At 35.9% G+C, this 27,188-nt stretch overlaps 1 protein-coding gene and 1 long non-coding RNA gene across 4 annotated transcripts; one reads left to right on the top strand and one right to left on the bottom strand.

Annotated features, from left to right (window-relative positions):
- The first annotated feature begins 4,859 nt into the window (after positions 1-4,859).
- Positions 4,860-27,166, top strand: LOC114267686 (uncharacterized). 3 transcript variants are annotated; one of them, XM_082888172.1, is made up of 3 exons: positions 4,860-5,768; positions 9,069-9,284; positions 27,010-27,166. In XM_082888172.1, the coding sequence occupies exons 1-3, from the start codon at positions 4,916-4,918 to the stop codon at positions 27,039-27,041; spliced, it is 1,101 nt and encodes a 366-aa protein (XP_082744298.1). In that variant the 5' UTR covers positions 4,860-4,915; the 3' UTR covers positions 27,042-27,166. The 3 variants fall into 3 exon arrangements, with proteins under 3 accessions (XP_082744298.1, XP_028064530.2, XP_028064531.2); XM_028208729.2 differs by lacking the exon at positions 27,010-27,166 and adding an exon at positions 9,497-10,888 and having other exon boundaries at positions 9,069-9,311; XM_028208730.2 differs by lacking the exon at positions 27,010-27,166 and adding an exon at positions 10,219-10,878.
- On the bottom strand, positions 12,513-14,559 carry LOC145800065 (uncharacterized). Its single transcript, XR_014341389.1, has 3 exons — positions 14,037-14,559; positions 12,944-13,006; positions 12,513-12,842 (listed from the first exon to the last, which is right to left on the bottom strand). It is a non-coding gene; the product is annotated as an uncharacterized LOC145800065 (long non-coding RNA).
- Positions 27,167-27,188: the final 22 nt, after the last annotated feature.

The following is a 27,188-nucleotide window of genomic DNA, read 5'->3' as shown; positions in this document are numbered from 1 at the left end:
GGCTGAAGAGTGGTTGGCTGGAATAAACCAACTCTTGGTACTCTTCAGCCGAAGTATGGGTATGGCTGAAGAATGGTTGGCTACAAACCAACTCATTGTACTCCTCAGCCGAAGTAATTATGTTGGTTAAGGAGTGGTCAGCTGGAATAAACCAACTCCTATTATTCTTCAGCCGAAGTAAGGGTATGGCTGAAGGGTGGTTGGCTGGATTAAACCAACTCTGAGTACTCCTCAGCCGAAGTACTTATGTCGGCTAAGGAGTGGTTGACTGATAAGCATAGTTAGTTTAACCATTTAAAACCGGAATAGCAGTTGGAACAATAGAAGACATTACAAGGGCAAGCACACATCAAAACCGGAATAAGAGTTCAAGCAAAATTTTCATTCATTGAAAAGTAATTACAGGGGGGATAGCCCGGTTACAAAGACAAAAGGAAAAAAAAAAAAAAAAGAGAAAAAGTGCAAATTCAAGAGAAAAGATCTTCAATTTCGACGTCAAAGGTAGCATCGGCATCAACATGAAGACCGGTTTCAGGCGGGAGCTCGTTTTCAATCGCAAGAGTGGTTTCGGTCGGAACCACGGTTTCACCTGGTTGTTCAATAGTTAGATCTTCCACCATGGGCTCCGACCGAACTGCTTGATCTACATTCACAACCGGAGTATCCTCAGAGGCAGAGTCTTCATCAGAGTCTGAGCCTTCAAGAAACTGCTGTTGCATGGCATTAGTATACTCCAGAAGGGAGTTCGGTATGAAGTAGGCTGGAGGGTTGAAAACCTCGGTCTGTGGATCATGACCGAGCTTCTCAACGGCTGCCCTCCAGCCGCACTTAAAGAATAGCTCCTTGGCAGCTTCGCACTGCTTGACATAGGCGTCCTCTGCCTTCTTGTAGCCTTGTTTTTCAGCTCCCTTTGCGCTCTCCTTCACTTGGGAAATTTCGGCATCTTTTTTCCTTTTGAGCTTCACCAGCTCGCGCAGGTACTTGTCCTTCAAAGCAATGGCAGCCTTCTGCTTCTCTGCTTCGGCCGAACTAACCAGTCCGGTCAGCCTGCCGTTCTCAGCTTGTAGCTCGGCCATTTGCTTTCTGACCTCTTCTAGCTCGGCCGACTTCACTTCGGCTTCTGCCACGGCTTGCCTTCTAGTTTTCCTAAGCTCTAGCACTTTCCTATGAGTGATGTGGTTTTTTTGAATGGCCTGACAAAGCAAAAGATTTCCCTTTAGCCGAAGTAAAAGTTGAAAAAAGAAAGTAGACAGAAAGACGGCCGAAGTTACTTACCAGAATCATGGATTTTGTTGAAGACCGGATGGCCTTCAGTTCGGTGTTCAATTGCTTTTGGTGGTGCTCCATATCTTTGGGGAGGCACACACTCTTGGCCAGGTTGAAGGCCAACTGATGATCCTTCTCAGCAACAACTGAGTCTGAGTCTTGGATATCTCGGTTGTTGAAGGAAAGTTTTGGCACCCAGGTAGTGGTAGTTCGGTCGGAAGGCTCCGGTTGGGGGCTCGGTGGCAAGCTTGGTGGAAGAGCAGTTTCTTCTTCGTCAACCAAACTTTGTTCGGTTTCGGTAGTCTGGGCGCGCTTGGTTTGGCGGGAAGAGGACGGCTGTTGAGAAGGGAGGGCCACAACAGCAGGCTGCGATTGGCTTGGTGGCATTATTTCGGGCCTGGTTGTCTCAGTTAAAAGCGCCCTGACTCTGTTCTTTTTTGCCATCTCCTCTTCAGTTGTAAGTGGGATCAGTCTAATCTCGGGCAAGGATGGGTCCGGTTCTGGGGCATCTTCAAGAAGAAAGTCAGTTACTCTGGCTTTCCGGCGACCACTGTATCGGTAGGTCGGCTCAAATTGCAGTAATTTGGCCCAACTACGTTCAGGATATCGTAATGCGGCTCGCAAAGTTGCAAGGTTTGGATAACTATATAAGGAATGAAGGTGGGCAAAATCTGCGAAAAAAGACAACTGTTAATCCGGCTGAAAAATTAAAAAGCCGAAGTATAAAAAAATGCAAGGAAGAAGACCGAAGTTAAATTACTAGGCTCTCCTTTTTTCCAATTTATAGGTCGGCCAGGAATCTGGGCTTGAAAATCCTCAAAGTTCCCAGAGACCCAGAAAAAATCGTCATCGTTTAAGTCTTTGTCCGGTGTATATTTTATTATCTTCTCTCGGCGGCGACGTATTCTAAGGTAATAAACCCACCCATCCTCTTTTGAGCCAATGGAATATTGGTGGAAGATTTCGGCTAGGCCAAGGTTTAGTCCGGCTTGACGGTTCAGTTCGGCTATTCCCATAATGATGCAGTAGGAGTTGGTAGATAGTTGGGTTGGGCATAGTCTGGTTTGCCTAAGAAACTCGCAAATCAATGGTTGGACTGGAAACCGTAGTCCGGTTTCTATAATGGATAAAAGGGTGAAGGGGACGAAGCCTTAATTATCCCAGGGAATGACGTCTTTTTCAGCCAAGATCAGATGGACGTCATCAGGTATTTGGTAGTCTTTCCTAAATTCGGCTAGGCCGCCCGGAGTATTTACTAGGTATCTATACTTCCCCATCTATCGTATAAATTATAAATAAATTAGACCGGTGCGTGCTCAGTAGCTCGGTTGAGCACACGGAGGAGTGCCTGGGCAACCTAAGTCTGCAAAGTAAAAACAGAGGGGTTAAGCACAGATCAATGGACCGTGCTACAATTTAAAAGCAAGGTAAAAGAGTCCTACTTCGGCTCTATGGACGGGTTCTATCTCGGTTCAGCAAAATACTTGGTAGCTCGGTTTGAGCAAGGTTCTTATTAGCCAAATCTTGGCAGGCATCTCGGCATACTGGCTTTGGAAACAATTTTGTTAGACCGGTTCATCGTCTAGGGGCAGCTTTCTGAGTTCGGTCTAAAAAACTAAGAAAGCTGGTTTAGCCCTAAAGGCCTAAATCGGTTGAACTGTGAGTTTTGTTACTTCGGTTGAACCTCTAGGGGCAGCTTTCTGAGTTTGGTTTAGAAATTCGGAAAGCTAGCTTAGCCCCAAAGGCTTAGCTCGGTTGAAGGCCGAGGTTCCTTATTTAATAAAGACAAACTTCGTTCGGTGGGTTTATCTCGGCTAGAGTGATTCAAGTGTTGATAACCTACTGAAACTACTGTTATTTCTACAAGTTCTAGTTCGGTTATTGTCTAAAGTATATAGGACAAACAGTATCTTAGTTCGGTTGCTACATGATCTTGGAGTCAAGACTAGTTTTCTACAGAATAGTTCATACGCGCATGAGTTCTGCTAATGTTTTTTCATGAAAGTTCAGAAGCGAAAACAAAAATGAACAAGCATGTTTCGCAAAAACATAGACAGCAGAAAGAAGAAAAACAAAACAGGTTTTCTGAAGCTTACCAGGAGAAGGTGAAGCTGAAGGAGGGGAGCAACAGCACCAGCAAAGAACACGAGCTCAGGGAACTCAGAGGCTGGAGAAACAGAGGCACGAAGAGAGAAGAAGATGAATAGAGAAGGTGAGTGATTCAAAAGTGAAAGGGGTGTTTTGTGAAAAAGACGATAGGCAAAAAAGTGGGAACTGTTCAAATTTTTCGCTGTACGAGGGCGGCGTGACAGCTGCCCACAGCGTATCAGAGCCTGCCACGTGTCAATGGAAAGTGAAGCGTTACAGTCACAGTGATTGAAGAGACGTTTTGACCGGACAAGCGGAACCTGGAGTAAAGTAAGCTCGGCTGGAAAGGTTAACGGGTTTTTTAGCCCGGCTGGGAAGGCTTAAAAAAGTTAGCTCGGCTGGTCACCAGGTAATCCCAATCATGCTGTGCAGATGGAATTAAGGGGCAATTGAGAGGGTAATTTTTGGTGAAAATTGGGCCGAGCTATGAGGTGGACTTTATGGCCCAAAGTACGAAGGACTGGGTAAAAAGGGCCGAGAAGTTACTCCGGCCCAAGAGCGATAAAGTTACTCCGACCAAAAGAGATGAAGTTACTTCGGCTCAGGAATTGTAAAGCTACTTCGGTCTGGACAACTTGGAGTTAGTCCGGTCTCCGAGTTAGTCCGGTCTTGACGTATTCTGGATAGATCGGTCAGGACCTTCCTACTCGGTAGCTCGGTCCTAGCACACCATAGTTCATACAAGGGAGAACCGAGATAAGGTGTAACAAGAGACAGAACCGAACCAATGATAGTTCGGCTTATTCTGCGGCTGTGCATAGCCGTGGGTACTTCGGTCAAATGGTAGTTCAGCCGTGGTAAAAACCATCCCACTTGGTTTAAGCAGTGGGGGGTGTAAAAGGATAAGCATTATCCTTTAGGAGTATGAATCCTAGGAGGACTCTGCATGGAGGAATAAAAGTCCTACTAGGATTGGGCCACTCGAAACCTATAAAAGCTCACAAGCATCACTTTGGAGGAGATAACATAACACAACACACAATTTTGCTTTCTGAATACATTGAGCTTTGTCTATTTGTCAAGTTTGCTGACTTAGGCATCGGAGAGGTTTCTGACACACACCCGCCGGCTAGCTTACGTTTGTGTTTTCAGGTGACAAAGCGACGTCGTACGGAGGAGCGCAGACTTAGTCAATAGGATTATACGAGGAAAATTATTTCTTCCCCGTACATTTGTATTTGATGAATTTTTTTAAAAAAAATTCATAAATATTATACTTTTTTAGACGCATCTAAAAAATAAAAAAAATATTAAAATATAATTTTTTGGACTCAAAACAACCAAAAAAAAAAAAAAATCAATTTTCTAAAACCAAACAAGGTGAACAGGGTAATCAATTGAACTAAATTAATACAAAATTTAAATTAAACATCAAAATTCAGCCAATTGAAATGTGATAGACAATAACACAAAAAGTAAAATGTAGAAACTATGAATATAATTTGCCTTTATATATACTAGACTCCGTTCATTATCAAGTTATACATCCCACTCAGCCTTCATGGAGAAAACTTGGTTAACTGCACTAGTAGTCGTACTAGTGTTCTTGGCACAGTATTGTTTCTTACCCTGTTTGGCTATGAATGTTCCCAACTCCACCACTGATCAATCTGCTCTTTTAGCTTTCAAATCCTATATCACTTTCGACCATCCTGACCACATACTGGCAACTAACTGGTCCTCAGCCACCTCTGTTTGTGACTGGATTGGTGTCTCTTGCGGCAAGCGCCACTACAGAGTGGTGGCCTTGAATCTCCCAAACATGGGTATTGGAGGCACCATCCCACCCCACATTGGAAACCTCTCATTTCTATCCTACTTCAACATCACCAGCAACACTTTCCATGGTCATCTTCCCAGTGAGTTGGCTAGATTGCATCGCCTAAATGTTGTCGACTTTGGTTTCAACAATTTCGGTGGAGGTGTTCCGTCATGGTTTGGAAACTTACCCAAGCTTCAATACTTGCGCCTCGAAAACAACAGATTCACTGGTTCAGTTCCACCTTCCATTGGCAACATATCAACATTAGAGTATCTCAATTTAAAGTCCAATTTTCTAGAGGGAAGAGTTCTTGAAGAGATTGGTCATCTTCCTAAACTGAAGACGTTGCGCATGGCATTTAATAATTTGTCTGGTAGTCTTCTGAAGGATTTGTGTGTTTTTCTTCCTAAACTTGAAATTCTTGCTCTTTCTTGGAATGAGTTTGATGGCCAAATTCCATCAACTCTAGGTGAATGCAGAGAGCTCCAAATCTTATCATTGTCTTACAATAAATTCAGTGGTTTCATTCCAAAGGCAATTGGAAATTTGACTTTTCTTCAGATTTTATATCTTGGTGGTAATATCTTTAAAGGTATGATTCATTCTCACTTGTTATTAGCTTGGTTTGCGTTTGATATATATTCAAAGTAAGAACATTTGAGAAATTTCATAATATAAATCTTTTTTCTGTTTTCTTTTTTTTGGTGTATATCATATTCACAATCATGACCTTTGTCTTATTATGATATTGATTATATTTTAGTTATAATTTATTATGGTGTTAATTATGACCTCTTATAATTTTATTTTGTTAATGACCGAAGAGATTTTAATTATGTCGCACGTGATATTTGGTTATAATGCTTACTTATGGCTTGATTATAACTTATTGTAATATATTAGTTATGATTTATTATAGTTTTTATTTTAGTTACATCGATAAAATCTTTAGTTATGCCTGATTTGGTCATAAGTTGTTGCATTTTTTTGAAAATAATAATAATTGTTGGATGACTAGGGGCGAAACGATAAGGTAAGGAAGAGACCCCCTCCAAATTTTTGAAAATTATTTATTACCCCTTACATTTTATCAATATTCATGTTAACATGAATATTTATAATAAAGTTTTGACTATTTATTATCCCTTATGTTAGTTAATACTATCAATTTTACCAAGTTAATTTTGTTAATATAACTAGTACATATCACCTCATTTGTTAATTTTAAAATTCAAATGATTTGTCAGCTTTTTAATTAGTATGTTTTATTAACTAATAAAATGCTTAAAACAATAATTTAATTGATTATATTCTGATATCTATTTAATAATTCAAAACTTTCGATTATAAAATAGATATAAAAAAAAAAAAAACATGTTAGATTTTTTTTTTTCTTCATGAAATATTTCTCCCAAAATGCTTATTATATGCTAAGAATTAGTTAATAATTCAAAACGTTTATGTGTTGAACCACCAACCTCTTCTTCATTGCAAGTATCTAAGTGTTGCTTCAATAACTACTTCTTTCACAACGCTTATCTAAAAAAAGGTAATTCTAAATGCATTCCAAAAATTAGGTTGGGCACCCCATTACTTGGAACACCCCAATTTAAAATTTAAATATTTATTTATTTGTTTAGGCACCCCAAATAATACCTATTATAACCCTTAAAATTAAAAAAAAAAAAAAAACTTTAGAAATTCTACCTTCTACACCTCAAGTCTAATACCTACTATATGTCCGGAAACTTAAGTCCGAAACTATGAAGTTTATTCGGATATTTAGTACTGAACAAATGAAATATGTTCGAATACTCAGTTCTGAAAAATAGAAAATTGGTTGCACCATTTTCATCTGGATACTTAGTGCTGGACAAATTATATATATATATATATATATATATCCGGATACTTAATTTCGAACCTATGAAGTTTCTTCGGATGCTCAGTGCTGAACATTATACCAGATAGTTTTTTTTTTTTTTTGAAATCGGAGTGTGAAAAGGTTAGAAAATTAAATGTTCAGAAAAACAAAGCCGATCATAGACAACTTGTTCGGATAGAAACTATTTAACAATGACAATTATTTCGGAAACACGTTGCTAAATATATGAATTTTGTTTCGAAATAAGTTTCCGAATAAGCCTAATTTGTTCAATACTGAATTTCTGAATCAATTCTGTAAACCAAACAACAAAAAACGATAACTATCAAATGAAAACTTACTTTATCTATAGAAAATTGCTTGAAAACATTTTTTTTATTGTCGATTGTTGATTTCAATGTAAAATAGAATGCAAGAATGATAGATTCAAGTAAATAGGGTTAGGTATGAAGATCCGAAGTGAAGAGAGTGAGAAGAGAAGAGAGAAAAAAAAAATATTGGAGCTGATAATGAATAAGATGTCTAAAACACTTTGATTTACAATTTTTTCGATGTCAAGTACTTTTTGGTTATTTTAAATAAGGGGAAAGGATTCTCTCCAGTCCACTTTGTGGACTGAACAGTATTGTTAGGTCCATGGGGTCACCACAAGTCTCATTTCGATGATTTGAACCGTTGAATGTGTAGATCTCGTCGAGTATTTCTTCCGTCGAAAAAATCAGGTTGATCGAACATCGATAACCCCTTGATCAGATCATATTTTTGTTAACAGTAAATAAGATTTTAAAAATAAATTGTTCATGAAAATGTATTTAGATCAAGGGGATTAGCATGATTTGAACCGTTCGATGATCTGAACCGTTCAATATGTGGATTTCGTCAAGTACTTGTTCCATCCAAAAAATCAGGTTGATCAGATATTGATAGCCCCTTGATCAGATTATATTTTTGTTAATGGTAAATAAGATTTTAAAAATAAATTGTTTATAAAAAATTTATTTAGATCAAGAGACTATTAATATTCGATCAACACGATGTTTTGCAGAGACGAAGTACTCGATGAGTTCTACATATTGAACAGTTCGGATCATCGAAATGAGACATATAATGGGCCCCATGGGCCCAATAATAACGTCCTGGACTGGAGAGAATCCTTCTCCTTAAACAAGGACTTAATACTAATAAAATAGTTTCATTAAATTGGGGTGTCCAGCTTAATTTTTGGGGTGCAAATAGAGCCACCTTATAAAAAATTATCTACAATTAATAATTTACTAAAATTAACACAAATTTTTTATTTTTATTTTATGTATACACCTTCTCGCTCCTGATGATAATGTCGACTATATTTTGTTGGAGTAATGAGTTGTACTACTCTTATATGTTATTAGTGCAATAATAACATTAAAAATAATAAACAAAATTTGATAGATAAATATGATTATCATAAAATTATTGATTTGGAAAACAATAAAGTATATTTGAATATTAAATTTGTGAAGAGATTAATGGATAAAAAAGAAATGGAAGAGAAAATAGAATAAACAAAAGTACTAATTTTTTTTAGCAAATCCCTTCCCCCGATTCTTATTACAATTTTTGATTGATTTAAACAGTGGACTTTAAAATTTTATGTGGCATCAATTCAATACAATTAAATTTCTTTCTACCTTTTGGCTGCCTTAGAAAAATAAAAAGAAAATGGATTTTTTTTTTTTTGGGAGGGGGAGGGGGAGGGGGTGGGGAGTTTGGTTATCCATAAAAATTGAAGAAGTAATTGTTTTTCTTTATTTTAACAAATTCAAGATTCAAAAATATTATTAAAAAAGAATTACTAAAATTTAAGCACGAGGAGTATATATGTACATCATTTGCCTATCCAATAGTGCAACCTACATGTTTGCCTACCCATTTGAAAAGCAACCTTATTTTAATGCATGTATGTTGATACTACACAACACACTTGGTAGCTAGGTACAATTCGTAAATTATTTTATTATTTTGCAGGCGAAATTCCACAAGAACTAGGTAGTCTACATAGTTTGGAGATGTTGGGTATGGAATCTGCCAACGTCACTGGTCTCATACCATCTTCCATCTTTAACATCTCTTCATTGAAAGGGCTTATTCTATACACCAATAATTTATTTGGTAGTCTGCCAAGGGCAATCGGCAACTGTACCTCCCTTTCAGTATTTAGTATTTCAGAAAATAACTTGACAGGTAACCCGTCCATCTCTCAAACTTTAGGTCAAGTTTGGCACAATTGAAAAGAGACAAAAAATCAAAAAGTCACTATCTTATTTAAGTCACATCATCTTATTTAAGTCACATCACCTCTCTAACACATCACTTCAAACCCAACTCAAATCCAACTCATATTTCATAAAAAGTCAAAAAGTACACTTATTTAGTCTTCCCAAACTAGGCCTTAGTTGCTGACTTTGAGTAGGGAATGGGCATACTACTTGCCTTTTTTTGCTACGCTGTATCTGGAATCATAAATTTAGTAAAAATTTAAAAAAATAGAAAATAAATATTTAACTTATATTTCATTCATGTTGTCTTCATCTTTTTATTTTTTATTTTCAAATCTTTATCTCAATTCATAATTCAAACACAATCCTAATGTCCTCAAAAACTTTTCTAATTTCTTCAAATTATAAGAATTAAGTTTAGGAGGGTAACTTGGGTCGGCTCAATCCGAACAACCTGAGCTCAACTTGAATTCTTTTAGGACTTAAACAAAATATTTTTGAATTCGGTATGGGTTTGGATAAAAATTCAGAAGCCCAAATTAAATTTAGATGAGTTTGGGCAAAGACATCAAACAACTCGACCAACCAGAAGCACAAATTATATATATACATATTATATTAAAGTAATTTAGATCGTTAGATCATATTGAATATATATTATACACACAATTAACACAACACAAAAATAAATATTTTATCACTCATAACTTGTAAAGACCACTATAGCAGCATTTTTCTTACATTATATAATAAATTATTTGTTTTTATATTATTAACGATTTTATAAAACAAATGTAAATAGAGTCTAATTTTAACAAATTAAATAACTTAGCTGCACTAAAAAAAAAAAGAAAGAAAAAAAAAACAACTAAAATTTATGTGCAATTTGAACAATTCAGGTTTAATTTGGATTGGACTTGGGAAGACAATCTCGGATTACAATCCGGACTTGGACAACTCTCAACACAACTTGAACTTGGGTTTGAACAACCTCTCACTCCACCCAAAAGTTGGGTTGTTATAGCAATACATCATATGATTTCCAAGCTACATATATGCCCTACAAGCTTGGGAAATCCTATGGTGTAAGGTGTGTACCAAATGCATTTTGTTACAAATGGTATAATTTTACCACAAAATTTCATGATGTTAATCACAAAATTTGTAATCTCAATACAAATTAGTGTAACAAAATGTACAAAATTTTGTGGTTCATGTAACAAAAGTGTGTGGTTAGGTTACGATATCTTTTCTTAAGCTAATTTGTAGCGAGGTTATGCATTTTGTGGTTGGTGCTATAAAATTTTATGATAAAATTATGCTAAATTGTGATAAGATGTGTCCCATAGGATTATATGCATTGATTACCAACTCATTTGGGCAAGGCATATAATTATCTAACCCAAGTCCTCTAGGGAAATTAGGGTGTGCACGATATACACCTTTAGTTACGATTTTTGAGTCAGTGGTTATAATTTACTGTGTTGTTAGTTATGACACATTGTGATATTAGTTATGACAAAATTTTAATTATGATCTGAGAGTTGTTTAGTTATACCTTATGTGATATTCAGTTATAATTCAAATCTTTTTTAGTTACAACTCCCAGAATATTGAATTATATCATTTGTAATAATCAAACTTACAAATATTATAACTTACATATGTGTACCATAGAATTTTCCATCCATCCATAGCATAAGTCAACCATTTATAGTACAAGTCTCATCTCTCATACCATCTCCAAACCAACATAAGAGAGCAAAAAATAATCCAAAATATGAGGAAAATAAAATAAATAACGCAATCCCATCATCAAAGTAAGTCTAAAAATTGGATTTATACATCATTTTTCTTTAAACATAGAAATATAATAGCATTATAATCATGAATAAATTGAATTAAGAGGTTGTTTGGGAAGTGCCAGACTAGTATACTTTTTGACTCTTTACGAAAAAAATATAAAATGTGAATTGGGGTTGAAGTGATGTGGTAAAGAGGCGACGTGATCCAAATAAGAGGTGATGTGGCACAAATAAGATGATTGTGACCCAAATAAGATAATGTGTATAACGCCCCGAAATAAATACAATAAACCATCCAAACAATCACTACTAAAAAAAGTACTTTTTGCGACCGCTATAAACCGTCGCAAATAATAAAAATACAGTCGCAAAAGACCTTTTGCGACTGCCCATGCGACGGCAAATGGGGGTCGCGAATGTGGGGGTGGCAAATACTTTTTGCGACCGCAAAATAACAGTCGCAAACTATTTGCGACCACCTAACTTACTTATGGCGACTGATATTTTGCAGTCGCAAAAAGGTTTAAAAAATGCCTACAATGTATTAGCGACCATCTTGTTACCGTCGCAAAAAATTAAAAAAAAAAAAAAAAAACATAAAAATGTGGCGTTAAGCAATAGCAATGGCCAAAACACAATCTATTAAGCACCAACAAGAAACATAACAATGTAACGTTCACAAACAACAATTGTCACTGTTCAAGAGGAGTCTCAGGAGCCTTATTAATCCATTAAGCTTCAAATAAAACCAAATAACTAGTTTCAAACAAAGCACAAAATACTATTTGAAAAACTCCATGCCAAGTGAAGATGTTCAACTAAAGAGGCCATGTTAAAATCCCATTCTCCCACTGCTCATTCCATTTCTCAATCTGCAATAATTAATAATAAAAAGGATAAATAGGTGAAGTTGTATTTTTTGCTTATCTATCCATGATTATACAAATTATTTTTATACATAAAACACATAAGTATACATTTGTAAAATAGTAATCAGAGTAAAGAGAGGCAGTAAACTAGCTAAAACAAAAAGTTAGGTGCCACTATATAAAAGCCAACAAAACTTAATCACAATAACACTGACAAAATGCTAATTTTGTATTATCAAAATCCTATAGGATGTGATAAAAAGAAATAGACATCGTGGGAAAAGAAAAGCATACCAGCATCAGTCTGCTGACTACTTTCATCAAAACCCTGCATTTGAAATATATGATCAGACAAAGTTACCGAAGGAGCAGGTTAGCCCCACTGCATATATAGCATCCTCCATGAGTATCAAAAATGAAGAAATAATCCTTAGAAAGATTAGCCAACTCTAGAAACACTAGAAGGGGAAAAAAATTGAAGTATTCTTTTTCATTTTGTTATTATTGAACTCCCCTGACATGAGTATCAAAAAAGAAAATAAATCAAGACTTGATGACTTGCTGCTTCTTTTAGATGGTCCCTTCATTTCTGCCAAGCATTACAATTTACCGCTTCCAAGTTGTGTGAATAAATGATGACTGCCCCAGGGGAATAAAGATGTAGCCATTATTATTATTTTACTCATCTTTAGAAAACTCACCTAAGAGAAGAAGAAGAAGAAGAAGAAAATCCATTACATAAAGAATTGCAACATACTCATATTCCTCAGGCATATTCTTCTTTATTTCTTCATATGTCATTCCATCACACACTCCAGCATTTATCTCTTCAAGTGCACGCCATTGTATCTGCAAAATCAAAGCATTGAACAGGCTCTTAGACTAGAATCTAGATACAAACAAACTCCTTTGGGGGGGTGGGGTAATGGGGACATTTTTCTGGCACCGACCTTTGGAAATCCAACGATTGAACCAGCTGTCAAAATTGTTCTCTGCAATGTGCTAGTCCATATCTAGGCCATAGGCAAAAGCACACAAAATGGCTATAAGAATTTCTGAAAGCAAGCTTGTACAGAAATTTAAGGCATTTATATTCATCATTAACATAGCATTTGTGTACTCTAGTATGGTAGCTGAGGCATACGTTCCTCTCCTAAGAACAAAACTAAGCATTTGCTTCCAAAAAGCATGTCTAAATGCTTCATTGGTGAAGTTGTAGAATATAATTTTCTATGTAGTTCAAAGTCATAGATTCATCCCTAGTGTATAAAAGGCAAGACAAAATCATCTAAAGGAAAGGCTTCCTAGCCACCAAAATGTGGTGGAACTGAACTAAATTGCCATCACAGCATGTCATCTTTATGATGCAGTCCACAAGCAGGCCCCAAGATGGGGAAATGAATGGCTAACAACCACAGCCTTAGGCAATTGTGGGGTGGTGAAATGAATAGCTAACCACAGCCTTAGGCATTAGCATGATCTGATTATACAGCAAAGGCCACATGATGACCCAAACAACCTGCAAAGACTGATGCTAGAAGGATGGCCAAAGAAAGACCGGTGTGTTTTATCTGGTTCTTACTTCCTGGTAGTATCTAGGCTTTTTTTTTTCTCCTCCCTTCTTCGGGGCTTTTATTACTTGAGGGACTGAAGCCCAAGTTGCATCATGCCTCAGCCCCCATGATAATAAAAGAGAGATTTCACTGTCATAATTTTTCAAGAATTATACCAATCAGGATCAGGATGATTGAATCAAGCTAATGATCAGCAATCCACCTTTTTTTTATATTAGCCTCCTCGTTGGGGAGAAAAGTTACAGAATTAACGAAATATCCCATAAGTTATCATCATCACAACAAATAGAGAGCATGAAGACAGGTTTCCTTGGAAAGGAAAAGAAAAGTTTTGTGGATGCTTTGAGTTTGAGCAAAGATTGACAGAACACACAAAGAATCAATCTTACACAAGTACTGGCAGTAAATAGAATATATATATATCAAATTTGCACATCATAAATAAATCAAGTGTGTTGGCAAAGCTTACAGAAGCAGCCCGCTCATTTTTCAGTCTCTTTTCCACGAAGTTAGCAAGTTTCTTTGCATAAATCTCTCCAGTATCACCGTTCAAAGAAGTTATCAAATCAACCGACTTTCATCAAAGAAGAGGAGTTCATTGTGAACTTTGTAGCAAATTAAATCAACAGAATGATCAAAGAACATATTTTAGCACAACATAACCAAGCCTATGTCTAGAAAATAATCTTGGCCAAATGTTAAGCAGCAGACAGATATGGTATATAGACAACTAACAGCACATTAAGGGTGGATATACTTGATAATAACTTTACTACAATTGAAAAGGGATGTATTACAAAAATAAAAGTAATTTTATTGGGAAAACGGAATAAAGCGGCATGACCAAGTACTCACCCAAATTGGTAAGCCAAGAGCAAGAAGACTACAATTCTAGTTGTCCCAGGAAAAGCAGAAATATTTTAGAGGCAAATAATACATTTCAGGGGAGAAAATGTAGCAATTTTGATCAGGAACATTCAGAATTTTTCAAAAATGGTCGATGAAATAAAATAGCAAACCTCAAACCAGAGTCACTCCCAATCCTGCCTCTAACATTATCTCGACTTTCTCCATGCCTTGTAAGTAAGATTGGACGGGGTGTGAGATGCGTATTCACCTGCAAGACATTTATGAAAATTCATGTTCCAGGTTAAATTTTTACACTACAGTTACAACAGATCAATTATCAGAAAACTGGAAAGATATCTTCATTACTTGAACAGCCATCATCATGATATAGTGATTAGTGACCAAAGTGTCTGTGCCGAATAAGAACCTTAAAATTAGTAAATATGTATCTCCTGAACTTTGTAAGTTCCACTAATATAGCAATGTTCTGCAAGTGATCATTTCTTACACTACTAGTCAACAATTGTAGAATACATGGTCGCTAATAGGATGAAGATTCCTTCTATATTACCCAAGGATCAAAATTTCATTTAGGAGTGATGTTTCCGTGAGCATGGAAATGAAAACATTTTGGAAATGTTTCATAAACGTAAGCGGAGTTACAAAATAATTTGGAGAAGTATGGATATGTATGGAAACAAACACTAAAACAAATTGAGGTCTAAACATCTCTTTACATAAAGGGCATCTGGACGTAAACACAATCTGAACAAAAAAAATGTTAAATTAATGTCAAAGTGAGGATTTAAAAGTGCATAAGATTCCAACCAAGTAAGGTTCTACAAAATTATAAAAATTAATATTAATAATAAACAAATGTTAAAAGTTTTCAAAGGTGTAGGAGGTGAAAACAGTGATTAGCTGCTACCAGCTAGGCCAACTAAATGGCCAATCTCATCTTCAAGGTGTGAAAAGTGAGTCAAGAACTTGTCATGAAGCTTAGAGCAGTCAATGATTTTGCTGCAAATGAGGAAGAACATCACAAATAATTTTCAAACCACTCTGCAGCAATTCCACCCCTTGGTTAATTCCATCAGGAAGTTTCCGTATTTTATAGGCTTGGTTTTCAACGTCAATCTGAGAAAATAACTGGAGGAAAAAGAAAAATGAAAAAAAAAATGTGAACATGTTTGAGCATGGGAGATAAGATGGAAAAACAGTTGTGAACTGGTGTCTTGCAAATAACCATCGAATTTTGCTTGCCAATAGTTGTCATTCTTAGTATCTCAACAAATTATTGTTCATTACAGACTGAATAATTCAATGTCAGTTACTGGCATTCAATTTAAGACCTATCCTTAAACATGATTATTTAGTCATCATTGATTCCACAGAGTCAATTTTTACTTTTACATGTAAAAGTTCATTGATCAAATGTAAAGGAATTCATTACTTACAAAGATTGCAGGGAAGCAGACAGAGCAAACACTGGTGCACCAAACACACCAGAATCGCACCCTCTGATTGATACATCATCAAAGCTCTCCATGAACTCAAAGTATTCAATTAAAATTCTTTGTGTAGCAATACTTTTCATTCTATCAGAAAGCAAATTTAGCACACTAATTTAATAATATAAATCGGTATTTTAATAATAATATAAATCAGTATTTAATGCAGAAACACACTAATGTTTTCTCGAGAAGATAGAAAGCCACTGCTCTACTTAAATAAATGTCCAAAAACGCTTTGGAAGTTCCAAGAAACACTTTCGTTTTCCCATGAACTTCAACCCCAAAAACACAGAATCAAAAAAAAAAAATTCAAAAACAAGAAAGATATCAATAGCAAGTAATTCATGGAGCAGATAACAAACAGCAATACAAAAACAAACATAACACACCAGAAATTCAAATCAAACTATCAATCAAGAAGCGTTTTTAACAGAAAATATAGCAAATTAGAATGTTTGAATCAATTCAGAAAACAATGTTACATGAGAGAACGGTTTTGAATACCAAAGTACAATTTGTTCGATTTGTTTAACATGCATTGCACCAGATCTGGTACATATATATGTACCAATTAGTTCGGTTTTAGGAGAATTTGATCAAATGATCGAAAATCTAAAATAAATAACAAATAAATAAAGTTTCTTTTTGCTAGCATGACCAATTCGAAAGCCCAAATCTTAGATTTAATTTAACATAGCAAAAAATTCAATCAAATTTTCAGCAGGTATTAAAACAGACGAAAATTTTCAGTAGGTATTAAAACGGAGCACATGCCAATCCAATTACTATACATGCAAAACCACATAAATCCATCACCGATCATGACTATTGAACTTACAGTAAAGATATATAGACAAAAATTAAAAGCAGATCAGAAAGATATGTGAATCTCGGTATAAATCAAAGTTACTTAGCAATGAATGAACACAGATATATATATATATATATAACAAATTTTCATGTACTGTTAGCTGCAAAGAGAAGAAAGTGTACATGCTTAAATTGTTGCAAAATTCAAAGAATATATATATATACAGAGAGAGAGAGAGAGAGAGAGAGAGAAGGGGAAAAAAACATGCCAGAGATTAATCGACAGAAATACCTAAAAATGTTGATTTTGTGTTGCCCTAGAGAGATCATTTTGGACAATCCAAGGGGCAATCTGAGTGATAATGAATGAAAAATATAGATTTCAAAAGAACCATAAAGAGAGAGTAGGAGATTAAGAAACAGAGAGAGAAAGCAAGATTGACCGAGGCAAAGAGATATAGAACGAGATTGAGAGGTCGAGAGAGTTCGTAACGCCATTTCCTTGTTTAATCTCAAAAGTGAGCTGTGAAGAAGAGGTTGAAGTTGGATTCGACGGTGAAGATGACAGAATCGGGGCTGGCGTCTCGAGTTCTGATCATCAAACCCTAGTAGCTCCGGCATTGTGGTCTGTTGCTTCTCATCACAATCTTAGAGAGAGAGGACGAGAGAGAGAGCGAGAGCGAGAGAGACAGAGCGCAACCATGGCGAGCGAGAGTGACAGAGATCTCCGTTTGTGAATTGTCGGGAAAGTCAGAGTGAAAAGGATTAGGGCATAGGAATAAGAAAAATTCAAAATAAATAGTAAAAGAAAAAATTATGAACCTGCACTTGCAAATATTATTTTTTGCGACGGTGAAATAGTCCGTCGCAAAAAGTTAGTCGCAAAAAACCAATTTTCTAGTAGTGAATAAGTAAATAACAGTATAAACCAGAGTAAAGTATCCTTCTATTACATGAGATTTGATTGTACAAAAAGGTGACACATGCAATATACACTCATAAATAGGACACCCTAAATCTACAGCATGCGTTACCAAACCACAATCATGTAATAAAAGCTAAACAAATAATCATATGCCCTAAAGCCTTACACCTTTCCAAGTCAAGACTTGGATACATCAAAAGTGAGTCGTAAGCTCAATAAAAATAAAGCCATAGGCTTGTACAAAAATTTAATACAAAATAAATAAAATTGAGCCTTCAGCTCCACAGTCTTCCCAAGCTAAGTCCTTAGTGGAGGCATATCACCAGCACCTGACAATAATTTTCCCAAGTAGGGTGAGTTAAAGCCCAGTAGAGATAATCTAACACAATGTATGAATTTTAACAAAGATATAAATATAATATGCATGCACGATGCTCATGATCAAATCACTTACAACTCTTTTACAAAACCACATTACGCCAAGCTTTATATCTCAATCCATTTTATCTCAATTCATAAGTCATTTCCATTTCATTCGGACAACCAAACTGAGGGTACAACTCAATAGGTCTTTAACCAACACAACCATTATACAAACACTTCTATTTTCCATTTTATGAAAATTTCGTCCGAGGGAATCAACACCATGTATACGCGCTTTTTTCTGGACTTTCACCCTGGACACATAGGCCAACTTAATTTAATGGAATCCATTCCCTTTCTTCTCCCAAACATGGAGTACATCCCATTTTTTCTCCCAAACATCATACATTTACAATGTATTAAAGAAACAACCATATTCAATGACAACAGATAAGAGATTAGTTTCAATTCACCTAACCCTCATACAATTTCTATAACAATCATAGCTATCCTTCTCTGATAGCCTAAAATAAATATTTCTAAACAGATATACAATCTCCATGACAGATAAATTATCAAAATTTCCATAGGTGAGAGGTAATACATATCCAACTTCACCATTTATATAAACACCTATCTAATTTCACATTCCCAGTACCAATTTCATTTATTTATATAAAATAATTATTTGAGTCATTTTAGGAAAAAACTCCATTTTCTTCCAAATTTCACCCCAAGTATCAAAATCAACAAATTTACTACAACACAACCTCACATCTACTCCAATAACCATTTTTACTGCATACTCTTGAAAACCCCTCTTTTGATTTTAAACCAAAACCCTAAGTTTGTTCAAAATCATCCCAAATTCCAACATTTCTTACACATCAACAAATAACTAAGTTAAGAACTATAGAAGAGTGTAGAAAGTCCCTATCTTAAAGCTAGAAGACGAGTAAGCAAGGACCAAACTCGGATGGAGCCGAAACTCAACTCTATTCGGATGAGAACGTAGCTCTCAAGGTGCTTTACCTTTTAACAAAGGCACATGGGTAGAGAAACCACCAAATCTAGGTGAAAATGTAGAGAGTGTGAGTTTAGATAGAGAGGCTCTAGATCTAGGATTTTTGAAATGTTTAGTGAGAGAGAGATATGAAAAAGTGATGAAAAATGACCTTTTTACGAACTGATATACGCACAGTCCGTTCAAGCGCAAGAAGTGACGCTCGAGTGTCAGACATAATAAGTTCTTCTGCTCGTGCACAAGAAGTCTCGCTCGAGTGCAAAATACACACTTCTAGTAGTTTTGCAGATAGCAGACCAGCGCTCGAGCGCAAGAAAGGCCGCTCGAGCCGAGACCGCTCGAGCTTAAGATACCCTTTCCTTCTAGTTTTGTAGGCTTGCAAAAGTACTAAGAGTTCACAAAGCCCGCTCGAGCGCATCAAGTGACGCTCGAGCGGAGGACCAAAACTCTTGGTAACAAAAGTTTGAAAACCAAGCTACCAACCTATTTCAGATGCAACCAATACAACCCAATAGCCAAAATCAATGAGGGGGAAGAGGAATAAGACAAGAACAACAATACAGAGCCATGAAAGCCGAGTCCAGAATATCAAATGGGTCGAGTCTGAAACTCGAATCGCTATAATGTGTTAAAATAACATGTGTTATTTTAGAGTATGCCAAACAAGACCTAATTCTTGTGTCCCAATCAATTGAGATTGGCTATGTGAATTTCTTTTCTCTCCATTATGCTCTGTCAAAAGTTATATTCTCAAATGATTTAAACAAATTCATATATTTGTTTACTATTCTTATTCAATGTCAATTTAAGTCTTTTACCCTCCATAATATTTTCATTTATGATGATCAACTCTTTTCTCATTCTACGACTAACTAAATCTTAATTCTCCTAATCTGTATTATATATTAAGTAAAAATCACTTTTATCTGAAAGACTATATGAGCTTCAAGACATTAATAAAATTTCTTAATTTTTTTAACTACTCTTAGGCGTAACTTGAATGAAAATAGTTAAAATTTAGTCAACTCTAAATTCTTTTTTCTACATATTTTAAACAAATTTTTATGTAATTATTAAATTTTAAAAATTATTTTTTAATTATTTATTTATTTTCATGCATAACATAAGGTATTACACTTGTTCCAATTGAAGTGAAGATTCAACTCTATTTGGATTGATTTTTTTTAAAATAAAAAATTCTAAATTTTTTTCAAAAAACCTATAACTAATTTAGTGAAAAAATCATAATAAATACAAAACACTCATCAATTCATATATTTTTTAATTTTTTTTAAGGTAAAAATAATTTTTAGATATTCAAAAATATATTTTTGCAGTTTATTTTTGTCAAACTAATTCCTCAATTTTTTTTTTTAAAAAAAAAACGAATTGTAAAATTGAAACCGAATAGGGTACATTTTGAGTAGAGCTTTTCTTTTTCTTTTTTTATTGTTCTTTTCTTGTTCTTTTTTTCTTTTTTTGGGATATATTACACGAGTGGATTTTTTTTTTTTTTTTTTTTTGGATAAATTACACTGACCTCATCTAAGATTTGAAAAAAATAAAATAAACCCTATAAGTTTGATATAATTAACTAGGGTGCCTTCAGGATTATATAACACTTAACCCCCTTTTCATTAGTAATTATTTAGACATATTGTCATCTCTTTTATATAGAAATATTTATTTTATCTTGATTATTCTTGTATCTTTACAGCATCTACATTAGTTTTGATCTCTTTAACTTTATTAAAAAAGAATTCGGTGTAATTATGCAAAAACTATGAATTTGCTATATTTTCTTCAAACATAAGGAAATATTAGTGTAATTTATCCTTATTTTTCATCTTGCACCGTTTATAACTTCTTGTCATATTTATATGTTACAAAATTGAACATTGAATTACATGGTCCATCCATAATATTTAGGCATCTTGAATTGTCAATTAGGAATCAAAAGGTTTCTCATCTACATATGGTCTTCTAAATTGGCTATTTAGTACATGGAAAATACTAATAGGTACTCCTACAATGTCATGTGAATGCAACCATTAGCAGTAGGTATAACTTCACCAAGAGAAAGAAAAAAAGATGATGTCAATTGTGCAAGTTAGAATATTTGGTCTTGATGTTAGTTACCAATGTGAAGATTATTATTATTATTATTATTTGGGTTAAAAAATTGGTTTCCATTGATTTTTTTTTCCTTCAAGTTTCTATGTTTATACATTTTGGCAGGTCTGATACCAAAAGAGATTGGTGAGCTTCCAAATGTGATAGAGCTAACACTTTCTCTTAACAACTTAATGGGTGCCATTCCAACATCAATTTTTAATATCTCATCACTTCAGGATATGTCGCTTACGAGAAATAACTTGTCAAGTAATCTTCCATCAACTATAGGGCTTTGGCTACCCAATCTTAGTCAACTCTATCTTGGAGCAAATAAACTCACTGGAATTATTCCCGAGTCAATTTCAAATGCTTCTAAACTCACGTTTTTAGACCTTGGTAACAATGCATTTACGGGTTCAATTCCGAAATCGCTTGGCAATTTACGACTACTCCAATTTCTCAGCTTGCTAGGAAATAATTTGACAAGTGGGTCATCTTCTTCCTCTCCAGAATTGAGCTTCCTCACTTCCTTGGTAAATTGCAAAGATTTAAAAGTATTGTGGATAAATCATAATCCTCTGGACGGCATTCTTCCGACAACTATTGGAAATCTCTCTACTTCCCTTGAGAACATTCGCGCAGATTCTTGTGGAATCAAAGGTAACATTCCTAGTGAAATTGGTAATATAAGCAATTTGGCATTCTTGAATCTGCAACAAAATGGTTTGACCGGATTCATTCCCTCTACAATTAAAGCGTTGGGAAAGCTTCAAATATTGGATCTTTCCAACAACAGACTTCAAGGGTCCATTCCAGATGATATATGTCAACTCAAGAACATGGGTGATCTACGATTGAACCAAAATGAACTTTTTGGATTGATTCCTGAATGCTTAGGGAATATTACATCTCTAAGATATCTCTACCTCAATTCCAACAAACTAACTTTCGCCATACCTACAAGGTTGGGCAATCTTAAAGATATCTTGAAAATTAACCTGTCCTCGAATTCTTTAAATGGCAATCTGCCATCACAACTTGGGAGTTTCAAAGTTGCAACACTAATAGATTTTTCAATGAACCAATTCACAGGCAAAATCCCAAGTACAATTATAGGTTTGCAAAACTTGGTTACTCTTTCATTGGCGCACAACAAGTTACAAGGATCTATACCTGACTCATTTGGCAGCATGGTGAGCTTGGAATTCTTAGATCTATCCTATAATGACCTCTCTGATGTGATCCCCAAGTTCTTAAAGACACTGTCTCATCTTTCATATCTCAACATTTCTTTCAATAAGTTAAGAGGACAAATTCCAAATGGGGGACCTTTTGCAAACTTCACCATTCAATCTTTCATGTCGAATGAAGCATTATGCGGTGCACCAAAGTTTCAAGTCCCGCCATGCCATACTAGTTCCTTTCATCATCTGAGGGAAAAAAGAGTGGTTCTAGCTTTATATATTTTGTTACCTATTGCATCCATACTGCTTGCTACGACCTTTGTGTTCTTGTTCATAAAATGTCGAAGAAAAAATAAAACTCCATCCAATGTTGATCTCTTACCAACAATAACACCTCCAAGAATCACATACCAACAGATTTTTCGAGCAACTAACGGGTTTAGTGATAGCAACTTGCTTGGTATGGGGAGTTTTGGTTCTGTCTACAAAGCTATCCTTAAAGATACCACAATTTTGGCTGTAAAGGTATTCAACTTGCAAGTAGAAGCTGCATTCAGGAGTTTTGACATAGAATGCGAGATAATGCGAAACATTCGTCAACGCAATCTTACTAAGGTCATTAGCAGTTGCTCGAACCTTGATTTCAAAGCTCTAGTACTTAAGTATATGCCTAATGGGAGTCTTGAAAAGTATAGCGATCCCGGGTTTACCCTTGTTGTACAGTGATCCGGACATGTGTCCGTGGATGTTGGTAGTTGTTTATTATCTTGTTTGCATCCTTTTTACTTCGTATTTGAGTTATAGGATGTGTTGGGCAGGTTTGTTACAGGTTGGTTGAGTTTAGAAACCAAAACTAGTTGCTCAGATTTTGACCTGTCCGCTGGAGCGGGGGTGTTGGCGCTCGAGCGGGGATTGCACCCATCCAGTATTTTCTATGCAGTGTTGGACGCTCGAGCGTGGTATTGGCCGCTCGAGCGGGGTTGTGTGAGTGCCGCTCGAGCGGGGAGTTGGGAGCTCGAGCGGAGACCTGGTTCTGTAAAAGTTCTGGGAGTGTGTATCCGCCGCTCGAGCGGGATTGTTGGCGCTCGAGCAGGAGTCTGTGAGTGACGCTCGAGCGGGGTGTTTGACGCTCGAGCGGGTCGACTGGGTTTAAGTTCCGTGTTTTGACTTTTCAAATCACTTTTTCACTTTCTCTTCTCTCTCTTACTTTTCCAAAAACACCATTGTTGAGCCTCTCACTCTAGAACTCTACCTTCTCTCTAGGTTTTGATCTAGTAGGAGTGATTTGCTCACCTTTGGCCTTTACAAAAAAGTTGTTGATCGTCGAGGGTTACTTTTTAATCTGAAAATTTCGAGATTTGGAGCACGTTGGGTTTTGTCTTCTTCTCCCTTGGAGCTCCGAATTTGAGGTAGGGATATCCTACTCCTCTCTATGGATTTTGTCTTTAAATTTTGGTATTTTGAGATGTTGGGGTTGGTTTGGTATTCTTGTGAAGATTTGGGGCTTTTGTGTTATTTTACAAAGGTTGGGGTTTTATTTATAATAAACCTAGATGTATTTGTGGTATAGAGAAATGGAATGAATGTTGAATTATTGATGAAAATGGGACCTAAGGGTTGAAATGGTAATTATGGAAAATGACCTAATTACATTGTTGATTAATTGAGATAATTAATTGTGAGAAATGAGGAAATGAAACGGAATTGTTGAGATTGGAAATGTATGGGGTTAAAGGGTGTAGTTGAATTGTTATCACACACCGAATTGAAATGTTGATTGAATATCCATTTGTGCATTTATTTTTTGTATAGAAATAATTGCTTTGGGCTATCGGTAGAGGATAGTCGTGATTGTTGTAGACAATGCATGATGATTAGGCAAACGGAAACTAATCAATGGAATGTGTCATGGAATTTGACGGTTGATAGAATACATTAACTGTATGTATTGAGTGATTGTATATAGAACCAATGTGTTTGTATACGTTATGTGTAGAGGAGGAGATGTATAGCGATCCCGGTATTCCCTGTTATTGTATAACTATAATCTGGACTCAGTTTCGTAGATTCGTTGTTGTCTTATCCTCATTTCTATCCCTTACTCTTTGTTTTAGAGTTTTGGGTTGCGTTGGGCGAGTTGGGAATTAGTTGGTTGTGTTTTAAAGCTTTGAAATTTTTGCCCAGGTTTTGGTCTCTCCGCTCGAGCGGCGGTTTTGTGCTCGAGCGAACTTTTGTTGCTGCCTTTACGCTCGAGCGGCAGTTTGGACGCTCGAGCGTGAATTTCCTTCTCTCAGCATTTTGGTCGTCTGCAGAAAATTCTGGGAGAGTGCACCCGGCGCTCGAGCGGATCTTTGGACGCTCGAGCGTGAACTTGTGTCTGTACGCTCGAGCGGGGTGTTGTACGCTCGAGCGGACCTGCTTTTATATCAGTTCGTGAAACCACCTTTTTGATCACTTTTTGATTTCCTTTCTCTCTCTTACTTTTTCAAAACCTCCATTGGAGAGCACCTCACTCTAAAACCGAACTTCTCTCTTAGGATTGATCTACCTAGAGTGTTTTCCTCACCTTGGGCCTTTGTAAGAAGTGTGTTGATCGTCGAGGGCTTTGTTGAGATCTGAGAAATTTGGGATTTGGAGCACTTCTGAGTTTTTACTCATCTTCTCCCTTGGAGCTCTGAATTTGAGGTAGGGATATCCTACTCCTCTCTATGGATTTTGTCTTTAAATTTTGGTAATTTGAGATGTTGGGGTTGGTTTGGTAATTTTGTGAAAGTTCGGGCCATTTGTGTTATTTTACAAAAGTTGGGGTTTTATTTGTAATAAACCTAGATGCATGTTTGGTATAGAGAAATGGAATAAATGTTGAATCATTGATGAAAATGGGACCTAAGGGTGGTAATGGTAATTATGGAAAATGACCTAATTACATTGTTTAATTAATTGAGATAATTAATTGTGGGAAATGAGGAAATGAAATGGAATTGCTGAGATTGGGAGTGCATGGGGATTAAAGGGTGTAGTTGAATTATTTATCACTCACCAAATTGAAATGTCGATTGAATATCCATTGTGCATTTATTTCCTGCTTAGAAATAATTGCTTTGGGCTACCGGTGGAGGGTAGTGTTGATTGTTGTAGACAATGCTTGATGATTAGGCAAACTAAAACTAATCAATTGGATGTGTCATAGAGCATGTCGGTTGATAGAATACATTAATTTTATGTATTGATTGATTGCATATGTGATTCTGTGTTTATGTGCATTACTTGTGTATGGGAGGAGATGGGGGATGTACTCCACGGTTTAGGGGAAGATGGGGGATGTACCTCTAAACCGGTTAATGGTTTAGGGGAAGATGGGGGATGTACCTCTAAACCGGTTGTTGGAATGTTGATATAGCTCATATGCTTATCGGTTGAAGTGTTGATACAGCTCATATGCTTATCTGTTGTAGTAGTGATATAGCTCATATGCTTATCTATTGAAAAGTTTGTTTGATTTGATATAGCACTAAAATGTATATCATCATTGTTTGCGAAGTATGGGAGTAGTTTATGTGTTATTGATACAACAAAATAATGTGTATCCACCTTGGATTTCGAAAGTGTTCTAGTGATGAACTATAATCTCACCAAATGTTCTGGTCAGAGTACTGAGCCTTGTTTTCAAACTCAAAGTTGAACAAAAACGAAAAGTGAATTGTAACATAGATTTGGCTGTCATGGAAACGTAGGGAGATGTAAATGGAAGTGTCAGTGTTGACCGTCTATCAGTTGCTAATCTTTTAGTCATTGTTCATGGTTGGTTTAGTGTATTTCTACTGGGCTGTGGCTCACCCTATATGGGAATATCATTTTCAGGTACAGGTAGCATGCCACCTCCAAGGACGTAGCTTGGGAGGCCAGAGGCGGACTTTTTGTTGTTTTACTTGATGTATTACATGTAAATTCAAGCCAAGGGCTTAACGTGTTTGAGTTAGTACTTTTTTTGTTGAAACCAAGTGTTAACTTGGAAAGCTGTAAGCCCATAGGGCATTTGCTTTTGTTGTTAACAAGTAATACTTTTGTAATGAAACTCTGTTAAATGAAAGAATGTGGAGCTTTTGAATATCAATGCATGTCTTATTTAATGGGTTTAAGGCTATTATTTTGAGGGCGTTACAAGATGGGGGATGTACTCCGCGGTTTAGGGGAAGATGGGGGATGTACCTCTAAACCGGATAGTGTTGGGAGAAGATAGGGGATGAACTCCGTAGATACAGCTCATATGCTTGTCTAGAGAAGTGAAGATAGAGCTCATATGCTTATCTTTGTGAAATGTGGATACAGCTTATATGCTTATCTGTGAATATGGGATATTGTTGTTATACATATCTGTTGAGAGTGTGGATACAGCTTATATGCTTATCTGTGAATATGGGATATTGTTGTTATACATATCTGTTGAAATGATGATAGAGCTAACATGCTTATCTGTTGAAAAAAAGAAAATAAAAGGTAACTTGGACTCATAAGTCGTATGACATAAATATGTGATTTATGTGAATGTATTAGTGTTGGCCATCTATCAATTGCCAATCTTTTAGTCATTGTTCATGGTTGGTTTAGTATATTTCTACTGGGCTGTGGCTCACCCTATATGGGAATATCATTTTCAGGTACAGGTAGCATGCCACCTCCAAGGACATAGCTTGGGAGGCTAGAGGCGGACATACTTTTGTCGTTTTGTTTATTTTGATGTATTACATGTAAATTCAAGCCAAGGGCTTAATGTGTAAATGAGTTAGCACTCTTTTGTTGTAACCAAGTGTTAACTTGGAAAGCTGTAAACCCATAG

The sequence above is a fragment of the Camellia sinensis genome, chromosome 9 (genome assembly GCF_055761805.1).
Source record: "Camellia sinensis isolate YWXY chromosome 9, ASM5576180v1, whole genome shotgun sequence".
In the NCBI taxonomy this organism is placed as follows: domain Eukaryota; kingdom Viridiplantae; phylum Streptophyta; class Magnoliopsida; order Ericales; family Theaceae; genus Camellia; species Camellia sinensis.
Note: the sequence above shows the minus strand (reverse complement) of the source record. Positions and strands in the feature narration are given on the sequence as shown.

Coding starts and splice junctions, on each gene's coding strand:
- LOC114267686 (XM_028208730.2), top strand. CDS start 4,916: ATGGAGAAAACTTGGTTAACTGCACTAGTAGTCGTACTAGTGTTCTTG. Junction 5,769..9,068: donor TGGTGGTAATATCTTTAAAG/GTATGATTCATT, acceptor ATTATTTTGCAG/GCGAAATTCCACAAGAACTA. Junction 9,285..10,218: donor TTCAGAAAATAACTTGACAG/GTAACCCGTCCA, acceptor TGAACAATTCAG/GTTTAATTTGGATTGGACTT.